Genomic DNA, 17629 nt, shown 5'->3' with positions numbered 1-17629 from the left:
ATATCACTGTTTTTGCTGTATTTTGGATCAAATAAATGCAGCCTTGGTGAGCAGAAGAGACTTCTTTTAAAAACATTAAAAAATCTTACTGATGTAAAACTTTTAAATGGTAGTGTAGGTCTAAAGTAAAGTCTTTATGTAAAGTAAATGTATAGTCAGATTACTTCTTTTAACTTAAACTTGATTTTGTGAATAAGCTACAAACATTCATTCTCTCTCAGGGGAGGGGTCTTTGTCTCCTCAGGTTTGAATCACATCAATATTCATGATCATCCACGCCTCCTCGCATATGGCCTTTTTAACACTAAAATGTCTTACAAAAGTTAAATGACTATATTGTTTTGTATGAATGAGTGATCAAGATGGTTTTCACATCACTTTATAGCAAAAACTCTAGGCTACAAGATCCAGTCCTCAAAAGTCTTGTGAACAAATGTTTAGTATGTGTTATATGGCCTTATTTCAGTGACTTAAAAGTTTAGTTTTTTCAAAAACCATGCATAAATGTTATTTTCTCAAAAATACAAACATGTACATACATGTTGCTCACATATAATTGTAGTCCCGTTTGTGCTGAATACAGTGTTATCAGACTTTAGCCATTAATATGTTTTTGAGCAACTGAACAAAGCACAAATGTCAAGGCATGTCAAAACTTCTCCAGGGCCCAAAACACCCTCAGACCCCAGAGGGTTAAGCAAATAATACAAATGTTGAGTTTTGTGTTTTATGTTTTTTCTCTCTTTTTTTTTTTTTTTTTGGAAACAAAGTCTCCGCGGGGGGGTTAAAGGAATGAAGTAGGGGGGCGTTCATCAAAAAAAGGTTGAGAACCACTGCTCTACACAATCCCAAAGAGCCATATCCATCCCATGACATGTTTTAAAACAGCGAGACACCAAAATTAATATTCACTATAGAAATTTCTATAACTTTTTACAAAAGTTAACAAGATTTTACAAATTTCCATGACTTTTCCAGGCCCTGATATTTCCAGGTTTTCCATGAACATGGAAATCCTGTTTAATTCACTTCTCAGATACTTTGTTATGCGTCCAAAGTTGCAGGGAATGGAGGTGACATCAGGGCCGGGGCTCATTGTTGCCACAGATTTTGGGGACAGAGCCCAAACGACAGGTGAAACGCAACAGTGGCCCGCACTGCCAGCCCTATAATGAGGGCCCTCAGCTGGCCAATTTCAGCCACCTCCGAATGACGGAATGGTCTAAATTTAGAAAGGAAGGTTAATGATGGCATAACTAAGGTCACATAGCCACACACTGTACAGAGCGCCTACCTGGGCAGTACAGGGAAAATGGAGTCCCACGCTGAGTGCAGAAAAACAAGGTCACAGCAGCCGGAATGTGACACCTCAGCAGCAGAGAAGGCAGAGTTGACAGGACTGTTTGCTTTGCCACATTAGATTACAGGTGACGAGCATTGCCTGAAGCAAGTCACTAAGCAAAGCTAGAAGACCAATTAAACAGCCCAAAAGCTGCGACTTCAACTGCTCGTACCACACAACATCTCTTAAAGGTTTTCTCAAGTCCAAAATAAGGTCGAGAGGGCGACAATGCATAAAAACATCAGGAGACAAAATTTTGCAGTGAGCTCCATAGATGTTAGTGAAAACTGGCTTTCAAGCGACTTCTGAACAAAAAGGCAACAATGTTTATGAAAATGTGAAAATATCCTGTTCTTGACTTTTCAGCATTACAAAAATCCAGTTCCAGCTTTATATCCAGTGGCCCTTAAAAGTATTTGGGTACTTTTGGACACTCAAGTCACAAAAAATGCATTAATTTTATTGCATTAGAACATAATATCAAACTAAATGGCATTTGCAAAACAAATGCAATTTCTTCACTTTTCTTTGGCATTTTTGTAATTGCTTTTAACCAACTGGTCCTAATTTTAGAGGATGTATGAAGTCAGTTCCCCTCAAGTTTAAAAAGTGTCCTAGCAGAGTAACCACAGGTGAAGTTTATCACATTAAATATTTACTAACATTTCATATGGACTATTAATCTACTAATTTTGAAAAGAACATCTATTGTTTGTTCTTTCATTTAAAATCTAACAAACGTCTTGGTTAGTTTGGCTTATTTAAAAGGCTTTGCTTGAAAAGTGTGTTTGTGGTACTTTTTTTAAATTTATTTTTATTAATGTTGCTTGGTTTGATATTTTACATAATGCAATTGCATTCATACATATATAAGTTTGGTTGCAGTGTCCAAATACCACACAGTTCTCACACCTTTTGACCAATTAATTTCCATGTTTCTATGACTTTTCCATTATTTTTCTGTCACTTGGTGATAACATCGGATAACCCGGAAGGGAGAGTTGCAATGGTCCAAAACCCAGTCCCCTCATGTGTTGAAACTGATGTGTTGGTGGTATTTTGGTGCGATTGATTTAAAATTGGCTTTGTTAAAGTTCCCGGCCACAATGAACGCGGCCTCAGGGTGCGCGGTTTCCTGCTTGCTTATAATCCCGTACAGCACATCAGTTTCAACACACGAGGGAACTGGGTTTTGGACCATTGCTACTCTCCCTTCCGGGATGGCTACAAATCCCTCCCCCGCCCACCATATGGCAAATCAGACCACTCTTCCATTCTGCTTCTGCCCGCTTACAGGCAGAAACTGAAACAGGAAGCACCCACCCTCAGAACGATCCAGTGCTGGTCGGACCAATCAAATTTTACGCTACAAGACTGTTTTGATCACGTGGACTGGGAAATGTTCTGGTCCGCCTCTGATGACGACATTGAGGTGTACGCTGATAGCGTAACGTGTTTCATCAGAAAGTACGCAGAGGATGTTGGTCCGACCAAAACATTACGGATCTACCCCAACCAGAAGCCATGGATAAATAGCGATGTTCGCACTGCACTTGCTGCGCGGACCTCCGCTTTTAATTCCAGGAATGCGGAGGAGCATAAACAAGCCAGTTATGCACTCCGCAAAACTATCAGAGCAGCCAAACGCCAGTACAGGGACAAGATTAAAGGACAGTTTAACACCACCAACTCTAGAAGCATGTGGCAGGGAATTAATATCATCACGGACTTTAAAGGGAATAAAAACTCCGCCTTGAACAACGCTGCCTCTCTCCCAGATGAGCTAAATACTTTTTATGCTCGTTTCGAGGGAAATAACAACGCCCTCGCGGAGAGAGCTCTCGTGGCCGAAGCTACAGAGGTTGGTTCACTCTCCGTCTCTGTAGCGGATGTAACCCGATCCTTCCGACGGGTGAATATCCGTAAAGCCGCAGGTCCAGACGGCATTCCGGGCCGCGTCATCAAAGCGTGTGTGAACCAACTGGCTGGTGTTTTTACGGACATTTTCAACCTTTCCCTCTCCTTTTCTGTGGTCCCCAGATGCTTTAAAACGTCCACCATTGTGCCTGTACCAAAGCAATCCAAAATCATTTGCTTAAATGACTGGCGTCCTGTTGCTCTTACCCCCATCATCAGCAAATGCTTTGAGAGACTAATCAGAGATTACATCTGCTCTGTGCTGCCTCCATCACTGGACCCATTGCAGTTTGCTTACCGCAACAACCGCTCCACTGATGATGCCATTGCATCAACAATACACACTGCTCTCTCCCACCTGGAAAAAAGGAACACTTATGTGAGAATGCTGTTTGTAGACTACAGCTCAGCATTCAAAACCATAGTGCCCTCCAAGCTTTATGTGAAGCTCCAGGCTCTGGGCTTAAACAGCTCGCTGTGCAGCTGGATCCTGGACTTCCTGTCAAGCAGACACCAGGTGGTTAGAATGGGCAGCAACATCTCCTCATCACTGACCCTCAACACTGGAGCCCTGCAGGGCTGTGTTCTCAGCCCACTCCTGTATTCCCTGTACACACATGACTGTGTGGCAACACATAGCTCCAATGCCATCATTAAGTTTGCTGACGATACGACGGTGGTAGGTCTGATCATTGACAATGAAGAAACGGCCTACAGAGAGGAGGTGCTCACTCTGACATGCTGGTGTCAGGAGCAAAACCTCTCCCTCAACGTCAGCAAGACAAAGGAGCTTGTGGTGGACTTCAGGAGAAAAGACAGAGAACACAGTCCCATCACCATCAATGGAGCACCGGTGGAGAGAGTCAGCAGCTTCAAGTTCCTGTGTGTCCACATCACTGAGGAACTCACATGGTCTGTCCACACTGAGGCCGTTGTGAAGAAGGCTCATCAGCACATCTTCTTCCTGAGACGGCTGAGGAAGTTTGGAATGAACAGCCACATCTTCACACGGTTCTACACCAGCAATGTAGAGAGCATCCTGACTGGCTGCATCACTGCCTGGTACGGCAATAGCACCACCCACAACCGCAAAGCCCTGTAAAGGGTGGTGCGAACTGCCGGACACATCATCGGAGGTGAGGTTCCCTCCCTCCAGGACATATATACCAGGCAGTGTGTGAAAACAGCTCGGAGGACCATCAGAGACTCCAGCCACCCGAGCCATGGGCTGCTCTCACTGCTACCATCAGGCAGGCGGTATCGCAGCATCAGGACCCGCACCAGCCGACTTCATGACAGCTTCTTCCCCCAAGTAATCAGACTTCTGAACTCTTGATCTCTCACGATCAAATACATCAGCACTGCACTTTATTAATCTTATTATCTCACACTGGACTGTCTTAAATTATATTCTCTCTTAACAACACACTGGCAACTGACTATCAACCGACAGCCTGAATGTCATTACAGTACAATACAACCTACTGTATATTTTATATATACTATATATACTTTTTTTATTGTATAATGTGTATTCTATATTGTATGTGTATTCTATATTGTGTGTATTGTATACTGTATATTGTATATTATTATTTGTATATTGTGTTGTATGTAATTATGTGTATAGTAGATTGTGATGTGTAAATCTGTTTATTGTAATTGGTATATGTCTCATCTATGTCTCATCACTGTCACGACTGCTATGTTGCTCGGAACTGCACCCAAGACTTTCACCCACTATTGCACTTGTGTATATGGTTGTGTGACAATAAAAGTGAAGTGAAGTGAAGTGGCATCTCTGATGAAGGGAAAGATGCAAAGCGATTTGTCATATGTTGCTATCATTGTTAAAAAAATACTAATTGGTGGCTATGGACTGCAGTGTACTAGGGAGCAGATGCAGGGATGGTCAGACTGTGTACAGGATGCAGTGAGAGTGGTCTGCAGGCAGGCATTCTGGTGGCAGAGAGCAATGCCATTTCAGAGAGTGCATTAGGCTATCAGGCTCCCATCACCACCTGGCCTCCCAGTTTTCTGCAACAGATGTAGCAATCCTCTCCCACTGCCAAGCAGCCCAGGCCGGATGTATGGCCACCCCTTGCTCCTCCAGCCTTTAGATTAAAACCTGGCTGGGCCTTTGATGGATGGAGGGTTGGGGAACCACTTGCAGCATGTTTCCAGATGTACAATGCTGTGGCACTTGAAGTTGAGTTGTGTTTCGATGCTATTTCTGAAAGCAAATCTTTGCCTGAATGGGGTTGTGGTTTTGTTCACTTTTTTGAGGATTTATATACAATAGCTGCATAAAAATTTTTGTATTTTTTTTGGTGGAATAAGTTGAAAATTAACAATGATAATGAGTGTGAACATGAAATTGGAAAGAATTATGGTCAAATTAATTGCAGCATTAGTTTGACATGACAGATCTGGGATTGGTGAGTAGAGGAGATACAACTACCTGTTACCTCACTTGCCATTTAGAAACAATTGCATGCAAACACCTACACCCTTTCATTCATTCTTGAAGATCTTGATAAAAACCATACATGGTATTTGAAAAAACAAACAGAAATGAAAATAGTGTGTTACCTCACCATTAGTGTCCAAAATGGCCCCACTTCTAACATTTTCCCAACTTTCAAGTTTTGACATGTAAAGTCAAAATGAAATACAAATTGAACCTATTTACTTCCTAAATGCACGCTCAAAATTTGATTGTCCATGATGACACCTTTAAAGTCAACGCTGTTTGCGTTTTTACTTCCATGTGTCTTGACAATCTTTCCTCAAAATATTACTTGCTCCGCCTCTGAAACGACTTCCCTTTTCAATGGAATTAATTAATTTTCAAATTCAAATAATTACAGAAGGATAACAAAGTCCCGCCCTAGATTTTTTCTTGTTAAATATCCTGTTTCCCTCGGAACTGTCTGTTCACGGAAGTTAAAGGGGATGCAAGCAGCATTGACTTTAAAAGGGCCATTTCATGTAAAATCAAACTTTGAAATAAAAGAGTTCAATGTACTATGCAGACATACTGTAACTTTCAGAACTAAAAACTCCATTGATTTGAATCCAAGGCACAAAAACAGGTTGTTCAAAACTTCATGGTTGTGACATTACAACCAATTTATGATGATAATGTTGGGAAAGTTTGACAAATGTTATGCCTTTCTTGGCTGTGAGGCAGAACCCATTAACAGACAAGTTAATTATGGCAATTATTCAGTTGTGTTCATTGAAAGAAGGAAGATTGTTGCATTAGTAATAGTTACAGTACATGTTTAGAGGCCAGTGGATCAATTCACTAATTCCTGGAGATTCCCCTCTCTGTAGCATCACAAAAGGACAAGAATGGACAAACTCTTAATGTATTTCTTTGAAAGTATCACTTACTTGCAACAGAGAAGTTATTGAGAGGGTAGGGTAGATCTGCATCTTGTGGCTTCTCCTTGTATCCAATAAAAGATCCATCGGTTTTCAGGAGGAAGTAGCGAGGTCTCCAATTCTTAATATATTCACCTGGAAAAAAGTTTAGATATTTTTTTTATTTAAATGGCAAATACTAAAAAACATAATCTCAAACTATGTATGCAAAAAAAAAAAAAAAAAAAAAAAAGCAGTTTCTAACAACTCAACCAGAGCTTCGCCATTCAGTACAATTGAGAACAACGTTAAATGTTGCTTTCATATACTTGAAAAAATAATCTGTCATTTTCACTGAGAAAGCTTCTTTGTTTTGGGCAAGTGTCAAAATTATTTGCCACAAAAATGCAATAAATAAATACATTTCATCCCACATTTTGCATCCCAAAAAGTAAAATTCTGTCATTAACTCACCCTCTTGTTGTACCAAGCCTTTATGACTTACTTTCTTCCATGGAACACAAAAGGAGATGTCAGGCAGAATGACAGACATCTTTCTTTTCAAACTGTATACTGTATGATAAAAGTGAATGGTAACTGAGGCTATCACACAGAAGGGCACACTACCTTTAACATCATTAGATGCTGCTTAACTGTTGAACTGTCTTCATTTTGACCCTGCTTATGACTAAACACTGGGATTAAAATGTTAACATGTTTACCACTTCTACTGCAGATGTCAGCTACTGCATCATCTGCCTAAATCCAGGGGCAGGTGTTAGAACAACCCAAACCAGGGCCAATGGCACCAGGTCGGCTTACAGTAAAATGTGCAGGGAAGTGCACTACGGAGGGAGTCAAAGAATCCTCACAGGGGGCAGTAGAGTCACCTTTAACCTTTCTATACTAAAGCCACAAAAAACAACATCTGCTGAGCAGCTGGTCACACCATATTATCATGCAAAACTTCTGGTTCAACAGCCTGTGCTATCTAATAATAAACAGCAGGATTACAAGGGTGTCAGCATCACCATGCAGGGGGCAAATCCGCACTCAAACACAGTCCAATAACAGGCTTCAAGAGTGATAATGTACAGTACATTACATCTGCCTGATGAGTGATGCATGTTGCATTCAAACACACTTCATTTTGCTCATTTGTAATTTCTTACACTGAACAACGGAAATAAGTTCGAAATTCAGTATATCTAGGGGGCCTGGGGAGCTCAGCGAATAATGACGCTGACTACCACCCCTGGAGTCATGAGTTTGAATCCAGGGTGTGCTGAGTGACTCAAGCCAGGTCTCCTAAGCAACCAAATTGGCCCGGTTGCTAGGGAGGGTAGAGTCACATGGGGTAACCTCCTCGTGGTCACGATTAGTGGTTCTCGCTCTCAATGGGGCGTGTGGTAAGTTGTGCGTGGATCGTGGCGAGTAGCATGATCCTCCACATGATGTGAGTCTCTGTGGTGTCATGCACAACAAGCCACGTGATAAGATGCGTGGATTGACTGTCACAGAAGTGGAGGCAACTGAGACTTGTCCTTCGCCACCCGAACTGAGGTGAGCAACCGCACCACCACAAGGACCTACTAAGTAGTGGGAATTTGGCATTCCATTTTGGAGAAAAAAGAGGATAAAAAAAAAGAAATGAAAAAAAGAAAGAAATTCAGTATATCTTTGAAAAATAATAATTTGGTTGTTTGACAGTGTTAATACAAGCCATGATCTACAACAAAACAAAATACTTTTTTTGTGGGGATAAGAATAAATTGCAGATTGTCTGTTACATTTTAACATCATACCACATAGCTAACACAAGAAACAAAGAAATAAGGGAATTTTCAGAACACACAGTCCATTTTTACTTAAAGGAATAGTTCCCCCCAAAATGACAATTCTGTAAAGACTTACTCTTACACCTTTCAAAACTTGTATGACTTTCATTTTTCCAGGGAAATGAAAGGGGGAATAAATTATTTAGCAGGATGACCAAATTTCTCTATTCCATACAATGAAAGCATGTTGTGACCGGTGACTGTATACCTCCCAAAAGCACCATAAAAGCAAAATAAAAGTAGTTCACTATACAGTATTCCAAGTCTTCTAAATTCATACAATAGAGCAAAGCTTTAGTTGTTTTTCCACTGAAAAGGATTTTTTTTTTTGTTTTTTTTTGTATGAAGCATCCTTTAATAACTTATAAACAAGTCTGTTTACAAATGATGAAGTAATTCAGTACTTGGGAACAATTTCCAGTCTTTTGACGAGTCTAGAAAATATTACAATTATCCTTCACCTTTTCCTTCACCATCTTTAGTTTATTTCAGATCTTTAGGTTTTTATAACTTGGACTTGGGCAAAACCTACTCATCCACAATTGTTCAATAAAATATGCTGAATTAAACCTCAGAAATAAACTGTTTAAATGAGTTCTTCCTAATCTGAATTATTGAGATCAACAATCTGGTATTCACTGAAGCGCAGATGCGGGAGAATCAACAGACATGTACTTTCTCATTTTGAACTCCTGGTAATTAGCCACGATCTTCTCTAAGTGACACATGAGCCTTTTGACAGCTCTGATCACTTTTTTTCAGCAGAAGAGAAAATAAACAACATGTTCTATTTGTAACATCCACTTAAAGCATAATGACACCAGCTTCTCCTAATTAACACATCAGAGAAAAACACCTGCTCGTGTTAATTTGAGGAGACGGAGGTCTTCGCCGGTATGCCTCAGTGAGGACGAGTAATCGCTGGGTAGGAGGGAACAGCTGAACAGAGGCATACGCCTTCCTATTGAAAGGTAAAAAAAAAAAAAAAAAAGAAAAAAGAATGGAAATGGTACGATGGAAAAAAGTGGGCTGTAGGTTGACATATAGTGTGTCTTGGCTGCTTGTCATATGAATCTTGCATACATTTATCCATCCACTGACCATAGCATTTTCTCTAAAGATGAAATGGAAATGATAGGGATTAATGATATTTAAGTGTATCAACCTGACGTCTTGGAGTCTGAAAAACGTACAGTACTAAAACAGGTGGCCAGACACGTTGAGCTATGGTGCTCATGTGGGAGATGCAGGTTCGATTCCAGCCTGCAACATGTCTTGATCCCATTCCAACAAAATAAAAAAGCCCTAAAATAAAAATATATATAAAAAGTAACTCAGACAAAAAGTGAGCACAAATTGTTCCCACAACATTACTCATGTCATTGGAGGATTAGTTCCATAAAAATGGAAAACATTAATAGAATTTTAAGGAATAGTTCACCCAAAAATAGTTCACCCATTTATTCACTCTCATGCCATCCCAGATGTGTATGACTTTCTTTCTTCGGCAGAACACAAACAAAGATTTTTAGAAGAATATCTCAGCTGTGTAGGTCCATACAACACAAGTGAATGGGTGCCAAAATTTTGAAGCTCCAAAAATCACATAAGTCAGCAAAAAAAAAAAAAAAAAGATTGTTTAAATCTGTATCTTCAGAAGCGATATGATACACTACCGGTCAAAAGTTTTGAAACACTTGACTGAAATGTTTCTCATGATCTTAAAAATCTTTTGATCTGAAGGCGTATGCTTAAATGTTTGAAATTAGTTTTGTAGACAAAAATATAATTGTGCCACCATATTAATTTATTTCATTACAAAAATTAAAATTTTATTAAAAAAAAAAAACAGTTTTTGAAATTGACGACTTGGACCAAATAATATAGAAAAGCAGCCAATAAGTGCCCAACATAGATGGGAACTCCTTCAATACTGTTTAAAAAGCATCCCAGGGTGATACCTCAAGAAGTTGGTTGAGAAAATGTCAAGAGTACATGTCTGCAAATTCTAGGCTATGGGTGACTACGTTGAAGATGCTAAAATATAACACAGTTTTGGTTTATTTTGGATTTTGTTTAGTCACAACATAATTACCATAGTTCCATTTATGTTATTCCATAGTTTTGATAACTTTACTATTATTCTAAAATGTGAAGGAAAAAAAAATTATAATAAAGAATGAGTGTTTCAAAACTTTTGACTGGTAATGTAGGTGTGGACGATAAACAGATCAATAATAAGTCATTTTTTTTACTATAAATTCCCCTTCCTGCTCAGTAAATCTCCACTTTAATTTTCACTTTCACATTCTTCTTTTTGTGTATTTGGTGATTCACATTCTTCATACATATCACCCCCTACTGGGCAGAAAGAAGCATTTCTAGCAAAAAGGACTTAAATATTGATCTGTTTCTCACCCACACCTATCATATCACTTTTTTTTATGGATTAATTAAGTTTATGGATTAATTAAATTTTATGGATTAATTTTATGCTGCCTTTATATGCTTTATGGAGTGTCAAACGTTTGGCACCCATTCACTTGCACTGTATAGACCTACAGAGCTGAGATACTCTTCTAAAAATCATAATTTGTGTTCTGCAGAAGAAAGAAAGTCATAAACACCGGGGACGGCATGAGGGTGAGTAAAAAATGAGAGAATTTCCATTTTTGGGTGAACCATCCCTTTAAGCAATGATTTGATCCTGGATCAGTCATGGTGTCTTGTTAAGCAGTGTAGAGTACAATCAATGTGCTGCTGACAGAGCCAGGGGTTGAACAGAAGGGGCTGCATGACTAAAAGCAAATGTTGTTCGAACCCAGCCAGTTCTGTTTCATCAAATCATATTCACTGGCTTCTCAGATGTGAAATTTGTTTCTTTAAATCCAAAACTGTAGGTGGACAGTTAGTTTGGCAGGCATTGGTGATGCTTCTACTCTCAAGTTTCCAGAGCGTTTGGTCAAAGTGAACAGTTCTTTTGGTTATCATTAACACCCTCCCGAATATTCGGATTAGTGTTCGACCAATCTGGATTTTACAATGGATAACTCTTATTACATTCGTTCCACCTGAATCGTGTACATGTGGTTACAACCTTGCTTCTAAGCACTATTGTAGAAGTTGCACTTTGGTATGAATTGTCCGACTAACAAGTTTGCAGATAATACCTGACCGATTGTGTGCAAATATGCAACAGGAACTCCAAAGTCCCTGCCGCTCTGTTTCAATTAAGTTCTGAGTTCCAAATGGCTCCAATTGCACAATTAAAATATCATACTGGGTGCCATTCAATTACAAGCCCAGATTAATTGTTCATTTGTCTGTGGTCTGTGACAGCCTGACGGCTGTGGGATGGGGAATTGGACGGACCAGTTTCAAGACAGACGCGATCCTGAGCAAACTTACCCCCCCCCCCAAAACATCCGAGCTACTTCTGAGACCCGCCGAAGTCTCGCTGCCTCTGCCACGCTCATTCCAACGTGATGGAGCTTCAGCAGGACAGGAGGAAAAAACAAGCCCACAGAACACGGAAAAACAAGGCCATTTGTTAATCAGCCCAAACAAGGATTTAATTTAATGCTTTGGCGGGAAGCACTCTGCTTTGCAGATGGCTTAAAGATGGGCATGTGATGGGTGCCCTGGGACCGGCAGGCTGTTGCGTTCCAGCACATGCCGGGCACTCCAAGCGGCACCAGCTCGCCTGGGCACAGGCACTCACAGCCGCACTTACAGCATAGCCCAGGCGTCGGCACGTGGTCGAAGATGTGGGCAGCATTAGGTGGTGTGGTATGGATGGAGAGAATGTGCGGGAGGGAGAGCTGGCTGGTTGTGGGGATTGTTATGTTTTGTTCACCATGTACCCACAGCAGCTTGCTGAAGGAGAGCGCCTGGAGTCACTTTATCAGTTTGGCAAAGATGGCCGCAGCATGGACACACTCACACTCTGACTCATTCACACACGCACAAACACAGCAAACAGTTGCTCAGAGAAAGTATTGTCAGAAGTATTGCTTCTTAGTCGGAGGAGCCGTGGCCTAGTGATTACTGCATAGACTCAAGCATGTTGAGCTGTCATGCTCATGTGCAGACACAGGTTCAAGTCCACCTGTGATCATGTTCCCTCTCACTCTGCCCCTAAAGTCCTCTCTCTTCTCCACTGTCTCTGTAAAATAAAGAGTGGCAAACAACAGTAAAACCACTATTCAGGAAGATCACTAAAATCTGGTGCCATGGAAGAATAAACTGTCACTAAGCTTCCTATGAATGTTTTATCCATTATAAAATGCTCCCAAACTTTTTGACCAGTGAATTTCTGACTTTTCCAAATGACCCTTCACTAAGCTCCGCCTTAAAAGTGCTTCTGACTAATCCTGTATTAGCAACTGTTGCCCTGCCGCAATTACTCTGACATGCGTTTGCTACTTTCCAATGACAGCCTATGGAAGCAATGTGTGTTTGAGTACTTATAAGCGGGATTTTATCAAAATAATTTTTAAAATGTAAAACACGTTGTTGCCGGGTCATTTGTAATAGTGACACGAGTTACCCAGAGAAGATACCCGCAGTGTTTTTCTTACTTTTAAAAAAAAAATAAATCTTTAAATAAATCTGGAGAAGAGCATGTTATGGATTAAACTGTGTCAGCCCTCATTCCAAAATGAACATATAACATCTGCAACAACACCTATATTTGCTCCAAGTTAAATTAAAGCTAATTACTGAACATTTATTAATTTATGTATTGATTCATGTCATAGTAAAAGTGATAGTAAATAAACAGTTCACAGCATCAAAGTGAGTGTGTTATGAGACATTAAACAGCTCTGTTCACTTACGCTAATGTTATTAGATGTGTAATCGCTATTAAGTGAAGTTTTTCTCTTTTCAAGTGACTGTAATAATCATTTGCCTTACCTGATTCACAGTCTCCACAGTTTTCAATCAAATTACTGTGTAATTTAACAATTTCTTTTGCAAAAAACTTCAGATAAATATACATTACAATGTCACTCTTTATACCAGCCCACGTAAAAATATTTACATTCATACATCCATTCCGTTTATGAGAATATTTTGCCAAAAACACGTTGTTCACGGCAATCTCCCATTTATTCCAATGGGGAGCAATGGTAACCAAGGGGGGCAGAGCATAGCGAAGGGTCAGCTGTTCATAATTACTGGATGAGGGTTCTTAAAAATCATTTTACAGAGATTGCACTCAAAAAGAGCAATCTTTAGCTGATGAAATATTTCAGAACTGAGCAAAACTAGACAAAATTATATTGACTATAATTTTTTTTAAAGATTTCATATTTTATTTGTAATTTGTTAATTTATTTTTAATTTGTAAAATGTATAATTTAATATATATATATATATATATATATATATATATATATATATATATATATATATATATATATATATATATTTTTTTTTATTATTTTATTTTTTTTTATAAAATAACATTTAATTTTAAATTACATTTTTATTTAATTGTCAGATTCTCTGATATTTCCAGATTCCATGACCGTGAGAACCCTGATTATAACTAATATATATATATATATATATACACATACACACACAGTACATATATTAGAATTATTAGAAAAATTATTAGAAAAAAATATGTAAAGAAAATTCACACATAGCCTGGTCTCAGCATCTATCTTTTGGTGAAAGAGAATAACAGAACAAAAAAATGGCAGAGTTTTACAAATTGGACATTGTCACTGACTTTCAAATGACTCAGCCAATCCTTTATGTAACTGTACTTTGTAAAACGTGACCAACACCAGGACAGACTTAGACTTGCTAATCAGCTCCACTGGATGGAGATGCAGCTGTGAAAGTGTCAAATGCAATTTCAGGGCTTAGCAAAGGTGAGGAGGAGTGGAGTAAAACAAAATACTTAGTGGTGGCTCCTAGGATTTGCTGTATTTTTGCCTGAATTGCCGGCAAAGACCTAAACACTGATCCCCTTTCAAAGGCAAAGGTCATATCACCTGTGAAGACAGCCAGACACAACAAGACAGATTGGTGTCTGATTCACCATTGTCATACAAACAGAGAAAGCGTAAACAAGGGGACGCTACCCCACAGTGACCCCTTAAGGACATTACAAAGTGGATATAAGGGAAGAAATGCGTAGTTGACCAGGCAGCATCAACCAAACCGATTCATTACCCCCGGGTAATTTTAATTTTGTGCTATGACAACAAAATTATCAAATGCTTCTATTAATTTCCCTTGATAATATGTTGGATGATGCATCATCATCCTGTACATGCTAAAAGTTTATCTATATATGTTACAATTTAAGTAAATGAACATTGTTCTTAAGGGGGGCGTCTTACCCCATCTTACCCTATACAACAGAACAGGTAAGAATGTTCAATGTTTAACCATGCCCATTCACAAAGGATGTGTTCTTTGTGCTTTTTGTTTCTACATAAACATGCACTCGACGAATCTCTTTGAGCATTGTAGACATTACAGCATGCATTACTGTCTGTGAGAGTCTGTGACTGTGTCCTCTGTGTGTCCTCAGTGAGGACAGCAGGGTGAGCCAGTGGCGCTGCAGTCGTGGACTTGACACGAGGCTCTCAGACAACTTATATGCAATCCAGGGCTGGCTCAAGTCAATCCACTTAACATGAATTAGTGTCATTAGGCCACAGCAGGAATGAGTGTCTGTATGGGTGTACACATGGCGTAACCCTCATAAACCCTCATTGCATGCTAGCATTAAGAGTATGTATGTGAGAGGAAGCATACAGGCAGTGAACCTCTGGGGTTTATGGTCGAGCGAAAGGGTTTGAAAGTTAGACAGTAAATAATGACTCACTAGATACAACATCACATTCCCAGTGAAGCCTAACAACTGTCCAACAAATGTAGAACACACTACTTAAATTACATGTGTCACATACAGCATAAGGGTAGTTGACACACCCTGTGGTGTGACATGCTAAATTCCATCTAAAACTATTTTAATAGTAATATTTATATTATACATACAGTTTTTATGAGTTCATGAGTAATAGAAAGGCTATGGAATATTTGTACTTTTAAAAATGTATTTGTCAAACCACGGGACAATTTAAAATTAACTACAGAAGTGAAGAAAAAAAACTGTAGAAAATAAAAAATTTCTAAATTTCCCCTTATACGTTCACAAGCTAAAATATTATGTTAATAAAAATAAAGTTCATCGACATGTTGTAAGTCAACTACTTCCATAAGTCTGAAAAACAATTATCATTCAATTTTACAAGCAGGTTTGAGATAAATTCCTTTGAACTAATTAATTTTTATGTTAAATGCAAAGATGACTTTAAACAATCTGTAGGTTGTTTTATTGAAGGGTGTAAAAACTGTGGCCAATTCAAAACATTGCTCTGTTATTTGAGCATCCGACTACACAACTACTGGCTCAACAAATGGAGTGAGTTTCGACTACTTGTTTGTCCAAACAATGCCATTTGGAAACAATTCTTTTGGCTGTTCTTCTATATGCCACTTCACCTTAAGGTTACTTGTAGCATTATGTGAAATGGAGACCGGGGAAGAAACAACAGATCATCTAATGTGCCACAGCCAAACGTCCCCAAGACTGTTTTGTCTACATCAGGAATTAATCTGTTTGAATGAGGGCAGATGCCCACTGCAGACCCCTGCATGATGGCAGTGGAGACATGAGACAATGAATGGCAACACAGCAGAGCCGTCAGGTCGGTTGGGGATGAGGGAGGAAGATGATGGTGCCCAGGGACAGGAAGCTCCCAAGAGGCCTGCACAGATTTCAGTCCGCCAGCTGCACACAGCTTGCCCTCCTGGTGCTCCTCTAGCCCCCCAGCTGGTGCAGAGAGCTGCTGCACTTGGCCCGTATGGAGAGGCCATCCCGACAACACACAAACAAGCACACGTACCGTTTGTAACAGGATAACTCAAATATTCCACTTCAAAGGTTTAACTCTTTGTTAATAAAACACAGAGTTTGTATTAAAATAACAATCTCTCCAGTTAACATAAAGCATAGAATGTTATCTAAGAAAAGTATGCTTACATGTATGTTGCTGTAATACAGTGTGTGTATGTTTTTGTTATGTAACATTTTAAGATATAACTTATTTTTAAAATATCATATGACAATTATGTAATTCCTTTAAAAAATAGGATTAGCTTCTTAAAAAATACAAATATTTAACATTTAATTGAAGGTCAATTATCTTACAAACCAAAGTACATCAGGCCATACACTATCAGTCAAATTTTGGACACACCTACTCATTTTTTATTGTTACTTTTTAATATATTTTCAAATAATAGTAAAGTCAGTAAAGGTTCCATGTATGTTGAGCACTTGTTGGTTACGTTTACTTCACTATCTGGTCCAATTCATCCATTTAAAAAGAAATAAGTTTAAAATATTGATAACACTTTACAATAAGGTTCCATTTGTAAACATTAGTTAATGACATTAGTTAACATGAACTAACAATAAAGAGCATTTATTAAACATTTATCATGTTAATTTCAACATATATATACTAATAGATTTTTTTAAACCAAAAGTTGTATTTGTTAACATTAGTTAATGCACTATGAACTAATATGAACTAACAATGACTGTATTTGTATTAACTAACATTAACAAAGATTAATAAATGCTGTACAAAATATATATTGTTAAGTGTTTGTTCATGATACCTAATGCATTAACTAATGTTACCGAATGGAACCTTATTATAAAGTGTTACCAGCACATTAGTTTTGTAAAGAAATTCATACAGTACCTAGACATATTTATATTTGTCTACAAAACTAATTTTAAGCATTTAAGAATAAGTCTTTAGATAAAAAAGGTTTTTAAAATCACGAGAAACCATTTCAGTCAAGTGTTTCCAACGTTTTCCTTGGTAGTGTGCATTCGCTGTACTGGTCAAGTTAACTGTACAGTGGTGACACATGCAGCCACTAGATGGCACTGAACTACAGATACAGTCTAATGGTTTAGCATGAGTGAGAGAGAGAGAGAGAGAGAGAGAGAGAGAGAGAGAGAGAGAGAGAGAGAGAGAGAGAGAGTAAAAGAAACTCAAAGTGACACTCAGCCAACAGAGATGTGGCCAGTCTTCTGCTTTAAAGAGAGATATGC

General features: G+C 38.7%; 1 protein-coding gene across 2 annotated transcripts in view; it reads right to left on the bottom strand.

The window, feature by feature from the left end:
* Positions 1-17629, bottom strand: part of LOC127413674 (RAC-gamma serine/threonine-protein kinase-like) — a 185301-nt gene that overhangs the window by 54029 nt on the left and 113643 nt on the right. For both annotated transcript variants that reach the window (XM_051650992.1, XM_051650993.1), the window contains exon 2: positions 6659-6784. In XM_051650992.1, coding sequence (XP_051506952.1) covers positions 6659-6784 — 126 coding nt within the window. The remainder of the gene's footprint in view (positions 1-6658; positions 6785-17629) is intronic.

The sequence above is a fragment of the Myxocyprinus asiaticus genome, chromosome 23 (genome assembly GCF_019703515.2).
Source record: "Myxocyprinus asiaticus isolate MX2 ecotype Aquarium Trade chromosome 23, UBuf_Myxa_2, whole genome shotgun sequence".
Taxonomy (NCBI): Eukaryota; Metazoa; Chordata; class Actinopteri; order Cypriniformes; family Catostomidae; genus Myxocyprinus; species Myxocyprinus asiaticus.
The sequence above is the reverse complement of the archived record's forward strand: the minus strand, read 5'-3'. Positions and strand labels throughout refer to the sequence as shown.